The sequence below is a fragment of the Mya arenaria genome, chromosome 9, assembly GCF_026914265.1.
Source record: "Mya arenaria isolate MELC-2E11 chromosome 9, ASM2691426v1".
NCBI lineage: Eukaryota > Metazoa > Mollusca > Bivalvia > Myida > Myidae > Mya > Mya arenaria.
This window is the reverse complement of record NC_069130.1, coordinates 46,276,862-46,303,014: the sequence shown is the minus strand read 5'-3', so window position 1 is coordinate 46,303,014 and position 26,153 is coordinate 46,276,862. Positions and strand designations below refer to the sequence as shown.

Here is a 26,153-nt window from a genome sequence, read left to right as displayed (position 1 = left end):
GCAAAATAATTATTTAGAAGAAAAAAGTTGCAAATGGATTTAATAGAAACAAGTGTTAACTACAGGGACAAGCAGAGTAGTAGAATTTAACTGAGGTACTGTTTAAAGGGACAAGCTCAGGTTTTTTTTATGTTAAATGCACTTTTTTGTATGACGAAATAAAGTGTGGCAAATCATTAGGAGTGTTAAAACAAAGAAACTGATAGCTTGAATCCTTCAACAAATGTTGATATATGCTCAAATTTTGTCTTTGAAGTTCACGATTTTTAATAGCGTTAGTAACGCAATTCAAACAAGGCTTGGAAGATACGTTATCCTTATGGTTGTTCATGAGTCCTTGTGGGTGTGAGGTTTTATTGTCAGTTTTCACATTTTCCTTGACACTACCGGGATGGGAAAGCACCCCACTGAAACTAGAATAGTTTTTGATACCTTAAGTATATGTTTTTCTGCAATCTCGGTATCAAAGAGTAAAATAGTTATAACTCCTGACAAAATATTAGATCGCAGACTTTCATATTTCCGTTCGAAATTTAATGTTTTTTGGCCAAAAGCGTTACTAACGGTTTAAGAAAAGTGCATACAAATCAATTTTTGAACTTAAATATAAAAATCTGCGGTCTAATATTTTGTCAGTAGTCTTATAAATATATCTGGTTTACACGCACTGTCGCATGAATTGGCTCGTTCCAAGACAAAAAAAGTTGTCAAAACGTTCAATTTGTGAGAGTGCAGCTTTAAAGCCACACGGATCCAGGCCATATGAGCACCAAACAAGGAACACAGCGCTGAAAGTTCATGGATTTAATTTTAAATCTTCGAGGAAGAATTTGTGAGTGCACAACAACAGCTCTTAACATCATGTATATGTCACAAACACCATACCGGAACAGTTGTAAAGATAAACAGTCATTCGGATATTCGAAGTGTATAAAAGTTAAAACGGTGCATCAAGTGTCCGTCAAGTGACACTACTTATTTACGCTCCGGAAGATGATGAAAAGTAGATTGTGTATGTTCGCTGTTTGATTAATATCCAACTGTTTGGACAAGGACGTTTGCTTCAACATCTAAGGACATCTTACGTTAAAGAGGTTTTGTGCATTTGGAGTAACCGTTTTCATTTTACGTGCTTATAAATTATCACTTGACCGGATTCTGAGGATTGATTTTTGGTGTGCATGTATTATGCTTACTTAATTCTGTGTGCATACACAAACATATCATTTTTTTTAATTATTCGTGTAAATATGCATATATCTTCGGGACCTCTGTATGCATACAAACACACTCTTTATGTGAATACATGAGGTAAAAGACGAAGGCCATACGGGTACCAACATTAGAACGGGCCAATAGTCACATTAACTGACTACTTTATGTTTTAGTGCACATCAGTTAAATGGCGATTCTTTGGAAAATTTTAGTGGCTGCAACTTGTGTTTCATTATTTACAAGGTGCTTATCCCAGCAAACTAACAACCAAAAAGTTGACATACGTGGAGACTTCTTAATTGGCGCACTATTTCCAATTCACAACCTTCACGAGGGAGGCACGTGCGGTCACGTCATACAGGACCAGTCAGGAATACAAAATCTGGAGGCACTACTTTTTGCGCTGAATAAAGTTAATACAGAGATTTTAAAAGGGAAAAGTAAGTAGTGATATAAAATGTGAATATTTTGCATTCAGCTGCTACCTGTATTTCTAAAATAAGTCTATTTCTGGGCTATAAATATTATATATGATATCGAAACAATAGTACTGAACTAAACTTTAACACGACTTGTTTAAAAGACTATTTTAATTTCCAATTCTGTAAGAATTTGTCTCATTGTTTGGGCTGAGAAGCTGACCTCTTGCTTTATGATTTATCGAATCTACAATTTCAAACACTTGCAATTTTTAGACTTCAAGTTGGGAACCCTTGCCTACGACACATGCTATAGTGACACAGAGGCTCTGAGGCGCGCACAGCAATACGTAACCTTTAGAACTTACACATTGGGGCTCGAATCAATGTTCAAGTGCACGGACGATTCCACACCAAGGTATTTTGAAATTCTACGAATACAATTTTTATATATCAACATTGTAACGAAACGTCAATACCATCGAGCTAATTGAACTTTGATTTTAAAGGGACTAGACACCAGATAATACGATTGCAAGAAAAAAAGGAAATTCTCCAAAACTTACATACATTTGACATCGTTGAGTTCAAACATTGGATTTTTCTTACTGATGTGTCACATCGCTAACTTTGCACGTATCTTTCGCTGTTTTTGCGCATTTTTTTCCAATTTGAAATTCATCTAGGGTTGTCTACCATGTGAATCCTCGTAAGTTTAAAAATAGCTTTAGTATGTTTATCTGTACCCATACTCGTATATGAGTTATTCCTCCTTTAAACGGGGAATCACAGCTGAGACAGCAACATGATTGGTGCGTTTATCATGTTTAAAATAATGTATTATCGGCCTCCTTCTAGCTCGCATTGGCAAATCTAGGCTTGTTTTGAGGCAAAACTGTATTTGCCGATTTTGAGACTGTCTGAGTTAGTGTATTCAATATGCATCACAAGTCAATCTTATGAGCATACATCATTGACTTCATTCACTGTATTGGTAAGTTATTAATAACAAGTAATCCGATTAGCTACATCGTTCTTAGATCCAATTAAGACCAGTATTGAATACCAGCCCTGGGCCAGCATTCAATATTGATCTTATTCTTATCCATAGACATGTCTCAGCGATTCCCTTCAGCCTATTGGTCAGCTAAATATACAGGCCAATCAAAACACTTGTTTTTAATCTTGATTTTAAGTTCAATCTAAGTTGCTTATTGAATACAGCCACTGATGTCTAGTCAGTAAACGTTAATTAAAATCATATTCATTGTACCTGTTTTCGGATGCTTGTTAACTTAATTATCAAACTGCTATCAATTGCAAAAAATGATTTTATATTTGTTCAAGTGTGTCTTACAGTATGATAAAGTAGGCAATGTTTTGCGATATTAATAGTTGGCGAAAGTCTGACTTAACAGATATTATGTTTGGTTTATATGCATTGCAAAATTATAAACAAAACAAACTTATGTATCTAAAGAATGTTTATGTTTCTCGACGTTGAATGTGAAAATTTATGACTCATAGCATTCCTATCTGCATGTCCAAAGCAACAGAGACATACCATCAACATACGTAACATGTTGTTGCTTTGATCTTTAAAATGTTTTGTCGACATTGCATAATAATCATCCCACGGCTTGATATAAAGCTGGATGTTGTGTGCCTTGTTAACTTCTCGCAAACAATACGCATTATGCCTAGTGTGCTTTAAGTAATAGTTTAACATATTTTAAAATCTTGATGATGCAACTGGCAAAACGATCGTCAATATTATGACATCATGCCATAGCTAACCTAGTCCATTTAAGCAGCGGCTTCAAAGTCTTTGACGATCTTTGTTTTGGCCACCTTATGCTAAGGGAACAAAATGAATATCCAAATGTTAACAAAGTTCACTAGAAGTTCACATTATTGTGGCTATAGCTAACCTAGCCCTATCCCATTGGAGGCCGATATGCGATTACAATTATTATAGGAAACAAAAATATTAACAGACGTTTTTTGCATATACAGTCAAACTTGGTTGAACGGCCACCTCCTTTAAAGGGCCACCTGTCTTATCGGGCCACTCAAAATCCCCCTGTACGTTTTTACTATAGAAAAGACGTGCATTAGGGGCCACCTGTGTAAAGCGGCCGCGGCCACTATTTTATTACCCCGTGAAGCCATATAAACACTTATTAGCGGCCACTAATCCCTTGTCACTGACACTTCCGCTAGATCTTTTTCCCAATGCACAGCTTTAATTGTATACTGTAGTATACGGAAAAGTACGACGGCCTCGGATATATCCGTCGTCCAATGAAAATACATATAACATCACACGATTTTCATGCGTGTTTACTCATCGAGAAATCATGTTTATAACATGTTGGTGGATGTTAATTGTCTCAATTAAAGAAGACACTTAAATAAATGCGAAGTTAATTATCTAATACCGACAAAGAAATATAGATGCGGTAAATCCGTAGAACGTTTCATCTATTTGGATTGGTCTTATTAGTCGCCTATAGATCCTAGATTGTCATTTCAGATTGAAGACCGAGGGCAAGTTGATAGGCGTGGTTGGAGCCGCCACCTCCGGAGTTTCCATTCAGCTAGCCACCTTCTTCCGCTTGTTCAAGATTCCACAGGTATCAAGCCTCTCCCGTCTGTGCAAACTCGTTTTATATAAGATGATGAAAATGGGTTGTTTTTGTTACATTACCAAATGTAGACTAAGCGTGTTTGAAAAACCAACAATCATTTTACAATCTCATATAGTATTTTCATTTGTTTACTGCTTTATCGTATTCTTTTCCGGTGGTTTTATCAGTCCAATGTTAATTAAAATCGACGAAAGACCGATGGTGACTTCTCAAATTCAATATTTCATGATTCCCCCTTCACAACTTCACGATGTCATCTTCAAGAACGCACGAATTCAATATTTTTATTGCACGAATTCACGATTTCAACTTCATGAGTTGACGAATTCACTAACTACTTCGTGAGTTTGTGAAATTGCTGAATACGTCCAACCATGGAATCGTTAAATCACAAAATCGTGATATCAAACTATTGAAATCGTGAACTCCTGAATTGTGAAGTTGAACTCTGAATTTTTCATAAATATCTTTTTCAAACAGTGAAAATATGAATTTGTTTTCACTGTTTTGAATGTTTAGCCCGTCCTCGCGTTAATATCAAACTTCAGCGCATACAGGGCTGGGACAATATTTAATCGACGTTACGTTTGCGTATATTTTGACCTACGTTCTGATCATTTAAAACTACAATTAAATTTCATTTTAGCTCCACTATTCGAAGAATAAAGAGAGCTAAGTCATTATCTCAGCAAACACATCATGTATTGCATTGAAACTTAAGATATTTATTCCAACTATACAACTTAATTAATTTATCAAGATGTATAACTCTATCTTGAATATAATTCAAATATCTGCCCTTTATTATTTGGCTTTGAAATTCTGGTAAAGGTTTTGCATTTAATCTTTCTTAACAGTGATACATGCATGTTTCACTAAACTTTGCAATCCTTAAAGGGACTAGACACCAGATGATACAAGTGCAAGAAAAAAGATAATTGTCACATTAGTTGATATCGTTGTGTACAACGTTTTGAATCTTATGTATGACGTCGCTTACGACACATGTATCTTTCAAGGCTTGTTAGTCCGCCCGGTTAGCTCAGTCGGTAGAGCGTTGGACTGTTAATCGGACAGCCCGGGTTCGATTCCCGGGCGGACCAGGTCACTTCTGTTGTGATTGGTTATGAAACCCTTTCTACGACCATTCGCACTGTACCACTGCCCCTGGCATGTACAGAAGTTGTCAGTTCATTGCAGAAGTGAAGGCACCTAGTACTGGTTCTCCGCCCAGGATAGGTGTGCGGTGGTTGAACTGTCACTCTGGGACCCTTCAATGTGCTCACGCCGGGACCCGGAGTATAAACTACTAACACCACCAGCTCAAGGCTTGTTTCGTGGAAATAATGTATTTGCCGATTTTGGAAACATCTGGTGTCTCGCCCCTTTAAACTTAAAAGCGGCGGAATAGTCGAGCGCTCTGTCTCTATGACAGCTCTTACTTACTTTATCATGTGTAGGCATATCATAAAGAAAGAAGTGTTTTTTAAGGGGAAACCGCAATGCATTTCACTTCCTGAACACCAAGAACAAGCGTGACACTTGTGGATACATCACTCGTGAAATATAGGTTATGATGATCACTCGGTGAAACATATAACGATCTTAAACTGAAACCAATCCTCTTTGTCTTAAAGCTGCACTCTCACAGATTTACCATTTTTACAACTTTTTTTATTTTTTTTTTGTCTATAAAAGAGCATTTTTTTGCATAAATACCTGCAAACCAATGATATAAGATTATTGACAAAAAGTCAGATCGTAGATTTTCATATTTCCGTCCGAAAATTAATGTTTTATGGCTTAAACCGTTAATAACGGTTTAAGAAAAATGCATAAAACATAAAATTTTAAACTTAAATATAAAAATCTGCGGTCTTATTTTTTGTCAGTAATCTTATTTAACTGGTTTCCATGGTCTTTCGCCAAAATTGGCTTGTTCCAAGACAAAAACTAAAGTTGTCAAAGCGTTCAATCTGTGAGAGTGCAGCTTTAATAAATATCATATTCAATGATACGCAACTAATGTAAAGTATTTACACAGATATGTAAATGTAAACTATATATAAACTATATATAAGGATGGAATTTAAAACACTACTGTTCGAGGTTTTTGTTGTTTAGCCTATTCATTGAACCTTTGTCAGTACGTTTAGGTACTTTGTGGTCAGCAGTTTACCGCGATGACGTATTGTACATGTACGCCATTGTACCGCCAAACATCTATTTAGTTTAATGTTATTAAAGCTGGACGCTCACAGACTGTTTTGCCAACTTTTTTTGTCTTAGAATGAGCCAATTTTTGCTTTAAGGTCTGGAAACCAGTGATATAAGATTGCGGAAGATCAGATCACAGTTTTACTCATTTACGTTCGAAAATAAATGTTTTTGTCGAAAAAAACACATTCTTTTCTGAAGGCGTAAGTAACGCTTTTGGCCATAAAACTTCAATTTTCGAACGTATATGTTAAACACTTTGATCTGATATTTTGCCACCAGTATTACATTACTGGTTTCCAGATATTTACGCAAAATTAGTTCATTCAAAGACACAAATTTAAAAAAGTTGTCCAAATGGTCAATCTGTGAGAGTGCGGCTTTAAGTTGAAATAATAAAAGTATGTTCTTGTTTTATCGAATCAGTTCTTAATTTTCATTATAATATTTATATTAGTATAGTTCAACTTTTATTTTACTGACTAATATACTTTGCCTCCATGGCAAATATGTTGAATGTATTACTTTTACTTTATACTATAATTTATCAGAATATATATGCTTAATATAAAAAACAGGAATCGCATCACGCTCCAACATCACAAAATTACTTAATCAAGATATCAACTCATTTTACCACATAAAAGCATTGTATGATTCAAAATGTTTCTACTTATTTTAAAAACGAATTTTCTCATCCCATGTTTTGATAAAAAAAAGTTTACACGGACGGGTGACAAGATAATTGTGGATTTGTTTTCAATACATCAAAGAAAGCTTACTATAGAGCTAGAAATAATTTGAGTTGTTGCTAAAAAACGAGTTGAACTCAATTACATTTTTTTGCTGTAGTATATTTTTTCTTGAAAATCTTGTCCAAAATCATTAATCAGCATAGGGAATTCGCTTTTAAGAAGATTAAATATATATATATATATTTATATATACGTTTTATATTGACTTTTGATGTTTATAGTAAAATGAGTTGAGATTTGGAGTCCACTTAAAGAGCTGCACTCTCACAGATTTACCGTTTTGACAACTTTTTTTTTGTCTTGCAATGAGTCAGTTTCTGCAAACCAGTGATATAGGACTGCTGATAAAAGATCAGATTGCAGATTTGCATATTTCCGTTCAAATAATGTTTTATTGCTAAAAGCGTTACTAACGGTTTAAGAAAAATGCAAAAGACTTCATTTTTTAAACTTAAATATGAAAATCTGCGATTTGATTTTTGTCAGAAGTCTTATTTCACTTGTTTCCATGCACATTCGCAAAACTTGTTAGAAGACAAAAAAGTTGTCAAAACGATCACTCTGTGAGAGTGCAGCTATAAGTATTTCGTGATGTTGGGGGCTGTAGCCAATTGTATATAACTGGTAAATTCTTAAGTTTCGTTAAAGTAAGCCAACTTGTGCAAACTAGCCTAGAAATAGCATGTTGACAACTTATCCAAGTTTTATACAATTTTCTGCCGGTTGTTTTTATTCGAATATTTCTAGATGATGTTAGCATTATATTATTATTCCTGCATTTTAAGTGGATTGCGGACACAATATTGAGAGTACCACTTTATAGCCACTTCTATAAATGATGTTAGTAATCGCACTTACTTTCTTACTTCCTTGTCTGAGAAGGACTTCTGCAGTTGGGGATTGTGAGTTCATATGTTTAACGGAGAAAAAAAAATATATGTCATAAACTTGGTTATGAGGGAAGTGGTGCAAGTCAAAAGGTTACGCCCCTAAATAACGCCCCCTCTAACGTAAAATCCTGGACCCGCTCCGGTAACATTAAATTTGATCGTCCAAATATTAAGTTATTTCCTTAACAATAATATATTGGCTATTTAGAGAAGTTGTCTTCAATTTACAACCGAACAAGCTTTTTTTCCAGATTAGCTACGGAGCCACGAGTACTGAGCTGAGCGACACGAGCCGCTACGACTTCTTCTTGCGTACTGTGCCGTCAGACCGTCACCAGGCGCTAGCCATTGTGCAGATACTGACGTGAGTTCATCGTACTGTTTCCTTGTTAAACACTCAAGAGAAGAAAGGTGGGTAAAAAACAAGCCGTACGGTGACCTGTATCCACTTTATGATCACTAAATTATCATGATAACAACATCAATCTAATCTGCAACAGAAATATACAAAAAAAAGTCACGTGGTTTCAAGTTTGTAATACCAAAACACCGTGTAAAGCACATTATCTTTCCAATTTTGGTAAATTCAAATTTCGGTTATGAACTTTGGAGATTTTTTTTCATGAGTGCATGATTACTGTTGAAACTTCTCAAAATCACTCTTGGGATTCTTGGTGGAACGGCCCAGAATAATAAGCCTGTGCACTATATCTTTTATTGTGAATTTGAGGAAACAATAGATTAAATAATTATATTGCTTTATGCAACAAAAGATAAACTGTATTTGTTTATTCTGGTTTTGAGGCAGCAATAGATTACTTATTTCTTTTGGTAACAAAAGATAAACTTTTTTTATTGTGGATTTGAGGCAACAATAGCTAAACTATATTGCTTAAGGCAACAAAAGATAAACTTTATTTCTTTATTGTGGATTTGAGGCAACAATAGATGAACTATATTTCTTTATTGTGGATTAGAGGCAACAATAAATGAACTATATTTCTTTATTGTGGATATGAGGCAACAATAAATGAACTATATTTCTTTATTGTGGATATAAGGCAACAATAGATGAACTATATTTCTTTATTGTGGATATGAGGCAACAATAAATGAACTATATTTCTTTATTGTGGAGTATAGGCATCACTAGATGAACTATATTTCTTTATTGTGGATATGAGGCAACAATAGATGAACTATATTTCTTTATTGTGGATATGAGGCAACAATAGATGAACTATATTTCTTTATTGTGGATATGAGGCAACAATTAATGAACTATATTTCTTTATTGTGGATTTAATACATTAATAGATTAACAGTATTTCTCTATTGTGGATTCGACAGGCGAATGGAATGGACGTACGTAACGGTCATCTATGAGGACACGAGCTACGGGGTTATGGGATATGGAGAGATAGAGAAATACGCACAACAAAACGATATATGTATAGCACAAGCGTACAAGGTCAAACGGTAGGTATAGCATGGCTTAAACATGTCACAAAACGTGTCCTTTAAGGTAAAGCACTAGAATTCATATTTCACCTGTTTGGTATTCAAAATACAACTTATGTTAATTTTATGGTCATACGTCATTCATCCCATTCGTTTATTATCAATAACAAGTAATCCGATTAGCTACATCGTTCTTAGATCCAACATTGAATACTAGCCCTGACGTTCTCAAAAGGTTTATTGAATTCTGTATTTCCCATTTAAAACAAAGGGGTATAATTATAACTTCTTCTTTCTTCAATATGTCATACAACATGGCATTATATATACATGTACGTGCCTATTAAATGGAATTAGGTCTCAAAAAGTGCCTGAACTAGCACCGGGTAAACATAAAGATGAATAAACCCACATTGTTGAAACCATGAAGGCATTACTATAGGAAACAACATTTCAGGAATTAAACGGCACTTTTTAAGTCCCATATTCCCGATTTCCATGATATTGCACAATTGTGCACACTGTGAAATCTTCAGAGACTCATCTTCGACACCCCAGCGTATCATCCCAGGTTATGATACGCTGGGGTGCCGCGTATCATCCCAGGTTATGATACGCTGGGGTGCCGCGTATCATCCCAGGTTATGATACGCTGGGATGCAGAGACTAGCATTTTAAGTTACGCCTACGGATGATAAGTTAGTTCATTATTCTTTTTCATTCCTTTTCGAAAAAGGAATAAGGAACTTAATTATCATCCATGTTACACCATCACAATATTGCTTTTCTATTAGTGTGATTTACTCATGACCGTATGTCATTGCAGAACGTAATTTGTCAGTTCTTTGATAACGTTTGGAATTGAATTGTATATTCAAGTATTTAATTCCTTTGCAGATTTATTGATTCGGAGGACATCAACCGAGCGGAAATAGAAGACGTGGTAAAATCTCTACTTGTCCACAACAACACTGAAGGCAAGTAACAAATTCAAATAAATATTTAATTCGGATGTAATCATTTGCTCATGATGTCCACTAGCGGATTTAAAATCGTCCAAGTTTACTTTTTATGTCAATATAATAGAGAAAAAAAAATACGCCTATAATGCATCATTTTCGACGACAAATTGTTAAAATTTTCTTGATTGAGTAACCCCAAATCTACATGCAAACGGTTTATGCCATGTACTTTCGCCCCTAAGTTACGCCCCCTCTAACGTCAATTCCTGGAGACGCCCCTGATGTATGAACCTGGACATCCAGGGAGTCGAACAAAATGTCAATCATGTAACTATGACATTTTGAATTCTAAGAAATGTGGTTCCTAAAACATTTCCAGACTTATCAGTCGTTCAAAACAGACCAGATAAGACAAAAAATGTATTGGTTATTTCCCTTGACATTAGGGGTAAAATTACTTTGCCATTGACCGTGTTTTCATTGACCATTCCAAGGCTTGACCCAATATTTAACAATGAACAATTTGTAACATTTGTAATTGTTCCTTGGTCGTACATGGATATTGTTTGCGATGTCCTCGTTTGTAATCAATCTATCGCACATGTAAACACTTTGTTGATAAATGTTGGGACAAGTATGAGGTTGGATATTTTATACTTCAATCGAACCCCCGTTGGCTCGAACTCCTAGGGACCAGCGAAAGTATCTCGAGCCTCGAAAAAATCGAACAAAACGGGAATGCTTTTCTTCAGTATAAAGAAATCGGTAATTTACATCCAGTTCGAGCTAAAGAAAAAATCGAACCAAACGAGTTCGAGCCAATGGGGTCCGACTGTTAATAGCTATATTCTGTCATATTTTACATTTAAGTTAAACCATGTTACAGGTAAGACAGTGGTGATTCTGTTCGCCTCCGATGACATTGTAGAGTCAGTATTCAGTGTGACCTCTGACCTAAATCTCAAGAACCGTTTCCGGTGGGTGGGGAGTGACGCATGGACTGGAAGAACGGTCCGATCAAGTCAAGTCGCCGAGGGAGCTATCGGGGTGCAGCCGAAAATAGTAAAAGTGCCTGATTTTGACAAATACTTTTTGGGGTGAGTACAGTTTAAAATTGTACTGTTATTGAGTATAAGCCTGGCGTGCATGTGGCTTATTGGTCCGAAATAACTGCCACAAACGGTAAGCATATTAATGCGAACGCCTGCCACGAATGTATGTAGTTTATATTAGGGATATAAATGTCTGCCATATTTACAAAACTCCAATGCCTGCCAATTTGTAAGGATATAATTCAAATCAGAATGCCTGTCACAACACCATCTAAAAATCTTAACACCTGCTATGAATGTTACATTAGGTATTGATAGTTACATGGATATGGGGCCTGAATGCCTGTCACAAATGTGTAAGGGCTTTATGTATAGGATCTGAATGCCTGTCACACACGTGAAAGGGATTCATGTATGGGGTCTGAATGCCTGTCACACACGTGAAAGGGATTCATGTATGTGGTCTCAATGTGTAAGGGCTTTATGTAAGGGGTCAGAATGCCTGTCACACACGTGTAAGGGCTTTATGTAAGTGGTCAGAATGCCTGTCACACACGTGTAAGGGCTTTATGTAAGTGGTCAGAATGCCTGTCACACACGTGTAAGGGCTTTATGTAAGGGGTCTGAATGCCTGTCACAAATCTGTAAGGGTTTTATGTATGGGATCTGAATGCCTGTCACAAATCTGTAAGGGCTTTATGTAAGGGGTCAGAATGCCTGTCACACACGTGAAAGGGCTTTATGTAAGGGGTCTGAATGCCTTTCACAATTCTGTAAGGGCTTTATGTCTGGGGTCTGAATGCCTGCCACACACGTGAAAGGGCTTTATGTATGGGGTCTGAATGCCTGTCATACACGTGAAAGGGCTTTATGTATGGGATCTGAATGCCTGTCACAAATCTGTAAGGGCTTTATGTAAGGGGTCAGAATGCCTGTCATACACGTGTAAGGGGCTTATGTAAAGGGTCAGAATGCCTGTCAAACACGTGTAAGGGGCTTATGTAAGGGGTCAGAATGCATGTCATACACGTGTAAGGGGCTTATGTAAGGGGTCAGAATTCCTGTCACACACGTGTAAGGGGCTTTATGTATGAGGTCAGAATGCCTGTCATACACGTGTAAGGGCTTTATGTATGGGGTCAGAATGCCTGTCACAGACGTGTAAGGGCTTTATGTAAGGGATCTGAATGCCTGTCATACATGTGTAAGGGCTTTATGTAATGGGTCAGAATGCCTGTCATACACGTGTAAGGGCTTTATGTATGGGGTCAGAATGCCTGTCACAGACGTGTAAGGGCTTTATGTAAGGGATCTGAATGCCTGTCATACATGTGTAAGGGCTTTATGTAATGGGTCAGAATGCCTGTCATACACGTGTAAGGGCTTTATGTAAGGGGTCAGAATGCCTGTCATACACGTGTAAGGGCTTTATGTAAGTGGTCAGAATGCCTGTCACACACGTGTAAGGGCTTTATGTAAGGGGTCAGAATGCCTGTCACACACGTGTAAGGGCTTTATGTAAGGGGTCAGAATGCCTGTCATACACGTGTAAGGGCTTTATGTAAGGGGTCAGAATGCCTGTCACACACGTGTAAGGGGCTTATGTAAGGGGTCAGAATGCATGTCATACACGTGTAAGGGGCTTATGTAATGGGTCTGAATTCCTGTCACACACGTGTAAGGGGCTTTATGTATGGGGTCAGAATGCCTGTCATACACGTGTCAGGGCTTTTTGTATGGGGTCAGAATGCCTGTCACACACGTGTAAGGGCTTTATGTAAGGGATCTGAATGCCTGTCATACACGTGTAAGGGCTTTATGTAAGGGGTCAGAATGCCTGTCACACACGTGTAAGGGCTTTATGTAAGGGGTCAGAATGCCTGTCATACACGTGTAACGGCTTATGTATGGGATCTGAATGCATGTCACAAATCTGTAAGGGTTTTATGTAAGGGGTCAGAATGCCTGTCATACACGTGTAAGGGCTTTATGTAAGGGGCCAGAATGCCTGTCACACACGTGTAAGGGCTTTACGTAAGGGGTCAGAATGCCTGTCATACACGTGTAAGGGCTTTATGTAGGGGATCAGAATGCCTGTCATACACGTGTAAGGGCTTTATGTAAGGGGTCAGAATGCCTGTCATACACGTGTAAGGGCTTTATGTAAGGGGTCATAATGCCTGTCACACACGTATAAGGGCTTTATGTAAGGGGTCAGAATGCCTGTCATACACGTGTAAGGGCTTTATGAAAGGGGTCAGAATGCCTGTCTCACACGTGTAAGGGCTTTATGTAAGGGGTCAGAATGCCTGTCATACACGTGTAAGGGCTTTATGTATGGGATCTGAATGCCTGTCACACACGTGAAAGGGCTTTATGTAAGGGGTCAGAATGCCTGTCATACACGTGTAAGGGCTTTATGTATGGGTCTGAATGCCTGTCACACACGTGTAAGGGCTTTATGTATGGGATCTGAATGCCTGTCATACACGTGTAAGGGCTTTATGTAAGGGGTCTGAATGCCTGTCACACACGTGTAAGGGCTTTATGTATGGGGTCTGAAAGCCTGCCACACACGTGTAAGGGCTTTATGTAAGGGGTCAGAATGCCTGTCATACACGTGTAAGGGCTTTATGTAAGGGGTCTGAATGCCTGTCACAAACCTGTTAAGGCTTTATGTAATGGGTCAGAAGAAAGCCTGTCACACATGGGTAAGGGCTTTATGTAAGGGGTCAGAATGCCTGCCATACACGTGTAAGGGCTGTATGTATGGGTCTGAATGCCTGTCACACACGTGTAAGGGCTTTATGTATGGGATCTGAATGCCTGTCATACACGTGTAAGGGCTTTATGTAAGGGGTCTGAATGCCTGTCACACACGTGTAAGGGCTTTATGTATGGGGTCTGAAAGCCTGCCACACACGTGTAAGGGCTTTATGTAAGGGGTCAGAATGCCTGTCATACACGTGTAAGGGCTTTATGTAAGGGGTCTGAATGCCTGTCACAAATCTGTAAAGGCTTTATGTAAGGGATCAGAAGAATGCCTGTCACACATGTGTAAGGGCTTTATGTAAGGGGTCAGAATGCCTGTCACACACGTGTAAGGGCTTTATGTAAGGGGTCAGAATGCCTGTCTCACACGTGTAAGGGCTTTATGTAAGGGGTCAGTATGCCTGTCATACACGTGTAAGGGCTTTATGTATGGGATCAGAATGCCTGTCATACACGTGTAAGGGCTTTATGTAAGGGGTCAGAATGCCTGTCATACACGTGTAAGGGCTTTATGTAAGGGGTCATAATGCCTGTCACACACGTGTAAGGGCTTTATGTAAGGGGTCAGAATGCCTGTCACAAATCTGTAAGGGCTTTATGTAAGGGATCTGAATGCCTGTCACAAATCTGTAAGGGCTTTATGTAAGGGATCTGAATGCCTGCCCCAAATCTGTAAGGGCTTTATGTATGGGATCTGAATGCATGTCACACACGTGTAAGGGCTTTATGTAGGGGATCAGAATGCCTGTCATACACGTGTAAGGGCTTTATGTAAGGGGTCAGAATGCCTGTCATACACGTGTAAGGGCTTTATGTAAGGGGTCATAATGCCTGTCACACACGTATAAGGGCTTTATGTAAGGGGTCAGAATGCCTGTCATACACGTGTAAGGGCTTTATGAAAGGGGTCAGAATGCCTGTCTCACACGTGTAAGGGCTTTATGTAAGGGGTCAGAATGCCTGTCATACACGTGTAAGGGCTTTATGTATGGGATCTGAATGCCTGTCACACACGTGAAAGGGCTTTATGTAAGGGGTCAGAATGCCTGTCATACACGTGTAAGGGCTTTATGTATGGGTCTGAATGCCTGTCACACACGTGTAAGGGCTTTATGTATGGGATCTGAATGCCTGTCATACACGTGTAAGGGCTTTATGTAAGGGGTCTGAATGCCTGTCACACACGTGTAAGGGCTTTATGTATGGGGTCTGAAAGCCTGCCACACACGTGTAAGGGCTTTATGTAAGGGGTCAGAATGCCTGTCATACACGTGTAAGGGCTTTATGTAAGGGGTCTGAATGCCTGTCACAAACCTGTTAAGGCTTTATGTAATGGGTCAGAAGAAAGCCTGTCACACATGGGTAAGGGCTTTATGTAAGGGGTCAGAATGCCTGCCATACACGTGTAAGGGCTGTATGTATGGGTCTGAATGCCTGTCACACACGTGTAAGGGCTCTATGTATGGGATCTGAATGCCTGTCATACACGTGTAAGGGCTTTATGTAAGGGGTCTGAATGCCTGTCACACACGTGTAAGGGCTTTATGTATGGGGTCTGAAAGCCTGCCACACACGTGTAAGGGCTTTATGTAAGGGGTCAGAATGCCTGTCATACACGTGTAAGGGCTTTATGTAAGGGGTCTGAATGCCTGTCACAAATCTGTAAAGGCTTTATGTAAGGGATCAGAAGAATGCCTGTCACACATGTGTAAGGGCTTTATGTAAGGGGTCAGAATGCCTGTCACACACGTGTAAGGGCTTTATGTAAGGGGTCAGAATGCCTGTCTCACACGTGTAAGGGCTTTATGTAAGGGGTCAGTATGCCTGTCATACACGTGTAAGGGCTTTATGTATGGGATCAGAATGCCTGTCATACACGTGTAAGGGCTTTATGTAAGGGGTCAGAATGCCTGTCATACACGTGTAAGGGCTTTATGTAAGGGGTCAGAATGCCTGTCACAAATCTGTAAGGGCTTTATGTAAGGGATCTGAATGCCTGTCACAAATCTGTAAGGGCTTTATGTAAGGGATCTGAATGCCTGCCCCAAATCTGTAAGGGCTTTATGTATGGGATCTGAATGCATGTCACACACGTGTAAGGGCTTTATGTATGGGATCTGAATGCCTGTCACACACGTGTAAGGGCTTTATGTGAGGGATCTGAATGCCTGTCACAAATCTGTAAGGGCTTTATATAAGGGATCTGAATGCCTGCCACATATGTGTAAGGGCTTTATGTAAGGGGTCAGAATGCCTGTCATACACGTGTAAGGGCTTTATGTAAGGGATCTAAATGCCTGCCACAAATCTGTAAAGGCTTTATGTAAGGGGTCTGAATGCCTGCCACAAATGTGTAAGGGCTTTATGTAAGGGGTCTAAATGCCTGCCACAAATGTGTAAAGGCTTTATGTAAGGGGTCTAAATGCCTGCCACAAATGTGTAAAGGCTTTATGTAAGGGGTCTAAATGCCTGCCACAAATGTGTAAAGGCTTTATGTAAGGGGTCTAAATGCCTGCCACAAATGTGTAAAGGCTTTATGTAAGGGGTCTAAATGCCTGCCACAAATGTGTACGGGCTTTATGTAAGGGGTCTAAATGCCTGCCACAAATGTGTAAAGGCTTTATGTAAGGGGTCTAAATGCCTGCCACAAATGTGTAAGGGCTTTATGTAAGGGGTCTAAATACCTGCCACAAATGTGTAAGGGCTTTATGTAAGGGGTCTAAATGCCTGCCACAAATGTGTAAAGGCTTTATGTAAGGGGTCTAAATGCCTGCCACAAATGTGTAAAGGCTTTATGTAAGGGGTCTAAATGCCTGCCACAAATGTGTAAGGGCTTTATGTAAGGGGTCTAAATGCCTGCCACAAATGTGTAAGGGCTTTATGTAAGGGGTCTAAATGCCTGCCACAAATGTGTAAGGGCTTTATGTAAGGGATCTGAATACCTGCCACAAATTTGTAAAGGCTTTATGTATGTGATCTGAATGCCTAATCAGAATAGCCATTTCGATCAATCATCGATTATATAATCGATACTTTTTATTGATTCGATATTGATATAAAAGGTAGGTCCGCTTCCTCTCGAAGTATTTGGTATATCGGACCCCGAGAGGGGCCAAACCTTCATATATATATACGTTCTTTGTTTGATGTCCAGACTACGCCCTGACAGCCACAAACAAGACCCCTGGTTCAGGGAGTATTGGGACCAAGTATTCAACTGCTCAACCCAGGCAAATGAGACCATCGACACGGGGAAAAAACACACGCCCCATTTAGCAAGAACATGTAATCCAAAACTGAACCTGTCTGAGGAGAGAGGTTGTGATTTTACACTTCATTCAAACATTGTTGTTAAAGGGACCCGTTCATGGTTTGTAAAATGCACTTAACGTTTTTTTTTTTAATTAAGAAATAAAGAGTGGCAAATCATTAGGAGTGTTAAAACTAAAATACTGTCGACTGGAACCCTTCAACAAATGTTGATACAAGCTCAAATATTGTCTTTGAAATCCACAATTTTCAATGGCGTTACTTACGGGATTTAGCGGTTCGTTGTAGCGTGATTGGTTGATTGACTATGATCACGTGATATTATCGATGTTTTTGTATTCTTAACGCGTCAAAATATCCGTATAGTGTTATAAAACAAGAGCACCGCGAAACGGAGCATTATACGCCCGAAGAAGATTCGGCTTGAGGTCTTTAATAAACATTTAGGTTATGCTAGTATACTGCTTACTAGGTGTGAAGTGTTTACAACAAAGGCTTAAACTTCCAATATTGAAACGGAATTGCTAACGCCCCCCAGTGAAATTAGCCTTTGAGGTACGGACTTGGAAAGCATGCTTGACAAATCCTTTTAATGTAGAGATGATTTGTATAAAGTTATTTGAAAATTGCTATAGTAGTAACCCAGTTATGGCCTGGACATGGAATTGCTAACGTCCCCCCATGGTGATTCTAGTGTTTGAGGTATGGACCTGGAAATTGCGCGCGACACATCCTTTTAATGTAATGATGCTTTGTATAAAGTTATTTGAAAATGACTTTATAAGTGACCAAGTTGTGGCCCGGACACGGATTTGCTTACGCACCCCCATGGTGATTCTAGTCTTTGAGGTATGGACCTGGAAATTGCGCGCGACACATCCTTTTAATGTAGTGATGATTTGTATAAAGTTATTTGAAAATCGCTTTATTAGTTAACAAGTTATGGCCCGGACACGGAATTGCTAACGCCCCCCAGTGAAATTAGCCTTTGAGGTACGGACCTGGAAAGCATGCTTGACAAATCCTTTTAATGTAGAGATGATTTGTATAAAGTTATTTGAAAATTGCTTTAGTAGTAACCCAGTTATGGCCTGGACATGGAATTGCTAACGTCCCCCCATGGTGATTCTAGTGTTTGAGGTATGGACCTGGAAATTGCGCGCGACACATCCTTTTAATGTAATGATGCTTTGTATAAAGTTATTTGAAAATGACTTTATTAGTGACCAAGTTGTGGCCCGGACACGGATTTGCTAACGCAACCCCATGGTGATTCTAGTCTTTGAGGTGTGGACCTGGAAATTGCGCGCGACACATCCTTTTAATGTAGTGATGATTTGTATAAAGTTATTTGAAAATCGCTTTATTAGTTACCAAGTTATTGCCCGGACACGGAATTGCTAACGGACGGACAGACAGACGGACAGACGATGGAGGCCCTCCGGGCGTATAAAATCCACGTGGCCTAGTGGGTTAAGCATCGGTTTTCTAGTTTTTTCTTGACTCTACAGGCGTAGGTCAGCACCTGACTTGAACCATTTTTTATATTTTCATTGCACTTTTTCCTGCAATTTCCGTATCATAGAGTAAAATAATGATAAAATAAGTGTTTTCAGATGCATTACCGGGAAAACTAATTTTTGGTCCAAAACCATGACCGTGTCCCGCTTTAACAAAGTGAACGTTACGTGTCATATTGACTCTCGGTATACAAAGTATAAGTGATTTCAATTTATCTTTAAAACATTGTTGGGATTCATATACTACCAATAGCATTTCCGAGATTTTATTATCCATTGTTTATTAATTCATTGACAATTTAACTGGTTATCTAAATTATCTTTCTCAATGTAAGGCACTTACAACCGGAACTTGAACACGTACGCTGTAATGGACGCGGTGTACGCTTTTGCGTATGCGCTGAAGGCCTGGCATGAAGGTGTGTGCGGAACCATAGACAATACTATCTGTTACGAACTTCAAGAAGCAAAAGCTGAAGACCTTATGACAAAAGGTTACCTAAAGAACGTCTCCTTTGACGGTGAGTGTTGAATGAATGAAAGTTGATTGACCCAAAACCATGCAGTCGTCTACCTTGTTGCAATTTGCGATGCTTATATTCTTATATAGTTTGAAATTGATTTTTAACTTTTTAACAGACCCTGCTGGTTTCCGCTTTAAGTTCCACAACAGTAGTGGCCCGGCACGGTACAGCATCATGCAGTACATTCATAACAAAACAACCAACACGTATAAATGGGAAGAGGTTGGAGACATTGACGGTAAGGCTCGTCCTTATGTTTAGTCTTGGATACATTGACGGTAAGGCTCGTCCTTATGTTTAGTCTTGGAGACATTTACGGTAAGGCTCGTCCTTATGTTTAGTCTTGGAGACATTGACGGTAGGGCTGGTCCTTATGTTTAGTCTTGGAGAAAATGGCGGTAAGGCTCGTCCTTATGTTTTGTCTTGGATACATTGATGGTACGGCTCGTCCTTATGTTTAGTCTTGGAGACATTGACGGTAAGGCTCTCGTACTTATGTTTAGTCTTGGAGACATTGACGGTAGGACTCGTCCTTATGTTTAGTCTTGGATACATTGATGGTAAGGCTCGTCCTTTTGTTTAGTCTTGGATACATTGATGGTAAGGTTCGTCCTTTTGTTTAGTCTTGGATTCATTGACGGTAAGGCTCGTCCTTATGTTTAGTCTTGGATACATTGACGGTTAGACTCGCCTTTATGTTTAAGCCTTTGGTTAAGGTACGGTATAGAAGGACACCGGAATAACATTGTTTTAACACCATTGATCCAACACTTTTTTGTCTGAGTTATGTACTTCAAAGGCACACTTTCTTTCCTTATTTGGGGATGTTAACGAGGGCGGCTCCAGGCTTGGTAATTAAAGGGGTGCACTTGGAGGTGGTGCAATAAGTGCCCCACCCCCGGCCCAGAATGAACAAGGTAGGCTCCAAATGCGGTATGGATAATTGGGGTACCTCCTCCGATACAGTTTTGTTGAATTTAGATTGAAACATGCAGTTGATGGATTATAGATGTAAACAAATCGAGAACAAGATATTTTACGAAAACGAGGTTTACCGAAATTCAGTAAAATATTCGAAACGAGAGTTTAGTTACATCTACTTTCCACGACGGAATATGGTACCTTTCCAGGCAAACTTAATATGTGAAATATTTGCTGGAACTATTTTGGCACTTTTACACCGAAAATGCACTTTAGCATTTAAAGGATGACAGTTTTAGTTGACTAGTTACATGATTCTTACAGTAAAATGTCACAGAATAAAATAATGATTTGACATCAGTTGAATCGAACATATATAGCACTGCAACCCATATAAATTGTTCTTTTGAACAATTATGAAGTAAAGTATAAGTTGCAGATCAGATATGTTTCCCGTATAGTCGTATATTGTCCGAACTTGAAAGCATATCCGAAATACATATTTTTGACATTCTTAATTTTACTTAATGTTAAGCAAAGGGAAAATGTTGATAATTTTAAAACACTGTCATGCAAGAAATGCAAACTACAATCTAAAAATGCTTATAAATACCATAAAATCACGTTCACTTACAAACGAAATATAGCGTTTGACAGACTGAGCATTTGATAAGGTTAGATAATACTAATATTTCAAAATATAAGCGCCTTTTCAATGGTCGCGTCCCTTCTCTTTGAATACAGGTCAAGTTAAATAGGGGTGATATATATTCGTTTGAAATGTTCTTCTATTAGAAACAATTACAAACTAAATATATATCGTACAAAGACGAACGTGTGCCAACGGTCAGCAAGAAGTAGTACCCTACACACCCTAAATATAACATTCAATTAGTCACTGGACTAACAGGACTGGATTTACAGGAAAAAATCACTATGTCAGTTTAAGATGAGACGCATATCGTGTGCACCCCACCTCCTCTCCCATTAATCCGTGATAACCCATACATTTCCCTCAATGCCCTTGAAGCCTTTGGTTCCTTTATTTCATTCGGTTAAAAACATCTTTTCTCCAGAGAACCGGCGCCGATTCAAAAAGAACATACGTTGGCTTAAGGACATTTCCTCGCTCTACCGCCCTTCGGTCTGTTCTAGACCATGCGTAGCCGGCCAGGCGACACATACGCTACCAAACCGGAAGTGCTGCTGGACGTGTCACACGTGCCCGGAATATCAATATCTCAACGTAAGTGCTTGATAATTAAAAAAATGGCCGTGGAGTTCCGATTCGGCAAAAGGTTATTACAAAGATGGTGCCCAGTTTAAGAAGAAACATTTTTAAGGCCCGTTTGAGGTATACGGCAGATCGGTCCCTGTGGGATTCATAGCATTTGCATATAATGAAACTATTCTTTCCACCTTTTGTTCATTTTAACATTTTCTGTAGTAGAGATGCGTCGAATAAGCCTTTAATTTACTCCTTAATTCTTAACTTCTTTTTTTAAAATATTATAATTGCTTAAATTGTTTGAATACATACTGCTCAAATAAATTTACAAAAACCGTCCTTTTCAGACATATAACCAGTCGTGTCTAGACTGTCCTCCTGGCAAACAGACGAACCAGTCGAAAACCGGATGTTCGGATATACCGGAAGATACGATTGACATGAGTCACGTGGTTGCCATAGTAGCGATCATAATGTCATGCCTAGGGGCGATAATCACCTGCCTCATCGCCGCATTGTTCCACTGGCAAAGGGAAACACCTCTTATTATGGCATCGGGGAAAGAACTTAGTTTTGTACTACTTTTCGGTGTTTTAATGTCCTACCTTTCCACGTTCGCATTCGTTGCTTACCCTACGCCAGTGTCCTGCGGTACGACACGGTTTATGCTAGGGATGAGCTACACTGTTTGTTACGCGGCCATCTTAGTGAAGACTAACAGAATTTATCGAGTGTTCAATATACACACTAGCAAGCCAAAAAAAGTTAAATACATAAGTGCGAAATCGCAGCTTCTTATTACGTCAGCGATTGTTTCTGTAGAGTTAGCTGCCCTTGTCACGTGGCTGATATCAGACAGACCAGCAGTGATTCACGAGCACCCGACACGTGCGGACAACGTGCGAGTTTGTGAGGATGCAAAAGACTTTACTTATCTTGGAGCGTTAGTGTATCCTTTCTTATTGATGATAGTTTGCATCTATTACGCATTTAAGACTAGAAAAACACCCGACGGGTTTAACGAAACTCGCTATATCACATTTGGATCATACTCCTTTTGCGTCCTCTGGATAGCCTTCATTTCAATTTACTTCTCAGTGACTGATAACACTATCAGGATAGTGGCGCTGTGTTTTTCATCATTTATCAACGCTACTGTGACGTTAATTACGCTGTTCATCACAAAAGTGTACGTGGTCCTTTTCCGACCCCAGAAAAACACCCGAGAAAATGTGATGTCAAGGCGCCGCACCCAGAGCTACGAGACGGTCAGCATTAACAACCTGAGTAACCTCAGTAGAATGGCCAGTGCAGGTATTTAGCAATTGGAAACTTCTAAATTTGGTTTGGTAAGCTTGAAGTGATCGCGTATATGTATACATGTATGTACATGCCCTTTGAAGCTTACCTCAACGTATAATGTCTTAAAGCTTGATATCTCAATATGTCAACGTTCAATCGTCAACGTTCACACGTCAACGTTCACATTGTCAATGCTAACAAAGTCGTTCATGACCAATGCAGGTATTTGATAGTTGAATTAGGTTTAGTAAGCTTTCAGTGTTCTCGCACAAATGAAAATGTAATTCTCAAAGGAACTTCACGTTTAATGTGGAAAGTTTGTTACCTCAATATGTCCACGTTCACACATGAACGTTTACATTAGAAATGCTAACGATTTCATTCATAATGATGACGGTCTCGAGGTCAACGTTTACATATTTAACGTTCGTAATCTCAACAAAATCTAACTATTGCAAGGAACACGTAATTACACAATTACAAATTTTACAATGACGTATCTAAACGTTAATAATCACAACAATTCTTTAAGCGAAATTGTCATTTTTCCTACATTGACATAGTTCAACTATAGCAAATAGAACGCTCTTTATTACCTTCTATTACGTATTTCAATAATCTCAATATTCACATGATTAATGTTTTGTTTTCCAAATTTACTGCCTTAAATGTTCTCAATGGCAACGCTCACAATGGCAATGTTCAAAACATGACGGTGTTCAAACGGTTCGATTTACATTTTAAAGCTTTCTCTATCAGCATTCTTCATTGTCTTAACGTCACAATAGTTATTATGTCATATAAAGCAGGTTGTTTAAATGTATAAGCGATATTTATATTTATTTTACTTAATCGATTGATCAAATTCGATAACAACTCATATGAAACAGAATAACGCTATTACCAATCATTCATTTTAATATTTTTTACAGTTTCCACTTGGCACTCGGTGCATCCAAATACTGGATCCGATAATTCCTCCATTATGAACGGACAACCCCCGCAACGTTTCGGGACTGCATTGTCTGTTTCGGCTCTTTCCGTAAACATCCTCAACCAATCAAATAATAGCCTCTACTCGGATCGTTCCACTAAATCAGCCCCGCCAGTGCATCGACCGTTTACGGAAGACGAAGTAACACAATTCGCGGCGAGAAATTCCACAGACTTGGGCGACGAAAGATTACAACAATTTCTAGAAAACAGTATCGATTCACACTCGGACATTGATGAAGAGGCCGATACCGGAAACGGTATCAGTACAGGCGTCCCGAGACGCTCCTTAAGGACATTCAGATCCCGCCGGAAGCAGCGACGGACGGTAAAGAGGACACGCAGTATGGATGCCGCTCATTTGCCAAATATTATGGTCACGTGTCCGTCGCAAGAAGATAATTCTAAAATGGTCAGAGTTATTCATCTCTGACAAACTTTGCATTGTATTGTATCATCATACCATTTTATAAATTACCTACTAGTATATATACATATTTATTTTGCAATAAAATTCATGTTATCTACAGACTGGTGTCTTGAAAGTCGGTACCGGTCGAAACCACCGTGCACCGTGTTTATTTGGTAGCGAACCCATGCCGGTTTAGTCAAGGAAAAAATAGAAAACAAAACCTCACGCCCACAATAACTCATTCACAGACTTAAGCTGATGTTGAAATGTTTGCAATTGTTTAAAATAAAATATTTTTTACAGTGTACCATTTATATTTGACCTAGTAACCTGCTTTCTGAAACCGATGTTACCCAGTATCATACAAATACAATATTTCATCACGGAAAACATTCCAGCGAAGTTTCATGCGTATTGGACAGAAACATTGAAAATGTATAGCATCAATAATGTTCACAAGGTTTTTGTAAGGTTTTTGTAAGATTTGACGCACAGACGTACCTAGTTTTTGACCACGTGTGACCTGATTCCAAAATAATCCATCGATAATTTTTTTTTGTATAAGTTTCATGAAGATTGGAGCGGATATATCATCTCTGTTTTTCCAAGTTTGAATATAATCTGACCAAGCATTACCATGATATGGTAAATATAATCTAAGATGTGATCTTATGAGCTACATTTTTATCACATGTGACTCAGTTTTAAATTTGTCCAAGGGCTCATCAAAGAGTTCATCAAAGAAAACATTCTGTTAAAATTTCATCAATATTGGTTTGATATAATGTTATTGTGTTGTGAAAATGCTTCTCTAAGATTTGACCTAGTGACCTATTTTGATCCCATGACTCATTTTTATAAGCGGTCGAGATTTTATCAAGGACAATAATTGACCAAGTTTGAACAATATCTGACCAATCCCTACAAAATAAAAAAGGCATGGATGGACAACGCCAACACAATATTCCCCTCCCGATACATTCGGTTCTGCGGGGATGATAATGAAAACCTATATAGAACGGAGAAAACGTCATACGTTTGTTTCTGTTTCTAGGGTGAGCTTAGCAGTTGATCTATTTTTAGCTTATGGGATGATGCCTCCTTTTAAATAAAAAAGTTTATTGTCAAATCAATTGTATATATTAATCAATGTTTATACAACCAAACAGTGTTGTTAGTAGATGGTTTATCCAATTTTATACAGTTGGCTGCATAAGGGATTACTTTCTGTCCTTAAAAGGAAAGCACATGAATTCCGAACTTTTAACACATGCTTCTTTGTCAAAAATTACATATTATGTATCGTGAAGTCAAAATGAGTCAGACATACGTAAGATTTTACATTTTGGCTAGGAGAGATCACTGTGTTGACTAGGGGAGATCAGTGCGTTGGTCAGGGATATCACTACTTTGGATAAGGAAGATCACTGCGTTGGTTAGGTGAGATCACTGTGTTGGTTAGGGGAGATCACTGTGTTTGTTAGGGGAGTTCACTGCGTAAGTTTAGGGGAGAAAACTGTTTGTTTGAGAATATCACTGTGTTGGCTGGGGAGATCACTGCGTTGGTTAGGAGAGATCACTGCGTTTGT

General features: G+C 38.7%; 1 protein-coding gene across 1 annotated transcript; it reads left to right on the top strand.

The window, feature by feature from the left end:
• The first annotated feature begins 711 nt into the window (after window positions 1-711).
• Window positions 712-24,681, top strand: LOC128202840 (metabotropic glutamate receptor 3-like). Its single transcript, XM_052903994.1, has 13 exons — window positions 712-1,655; window positions 1,911-2,052; window positions 4,171-4,270; window positions 8,399-8,511; window positions 9,498-9,626; window positions 10,506-10,585; window positions 11,457-11,667; window positions 17,549-17,712; window positions 19,520-19,705; window positions 19,824-19,946; window positions 21,706-21,875; window positions 22,205-23,171; window positions 24,092-24,681. The coding sequence occupies exons 1-13, from the start codon at window positions 1,403-1,405 to the stop codon at window positions 24,583-24,585; spliced, it is 3,132 nt and encodes a 1,043-aa protein (XP_052759954.1). The 5' UTR covers window positions 712-1,402; the 3' UTR covers window positions 24,586-24,681.
• Window positions 24,682-26,153: the final 1,472 nt, after the last annotated feature.

Bases quoted from the DNA above. Each gene is read 5' to 3' on its own strand.
- LOC128202840 (XM_052903994.1), top strand. From the start codon at position 1,403: ATGGCGATTCTTTGGAAAATTTTAGTGGCTGCAACTTGTGTTTCATTA. The intron at 11,668-17,548 runs GTGAGTACAGTT...TTTGATGTCCAG, and splicing joins TTTGACAAATACTTTTTGGG to ACTACGCCCTGACAGCCACA. The intron at 23,172-24,091 runs GTATTTAGCAAT...TATTTTTTACAG, and splicing joins CAGTAGAATGGCCAGTGCAG to TTTCCACTTGGCACTCGGTG.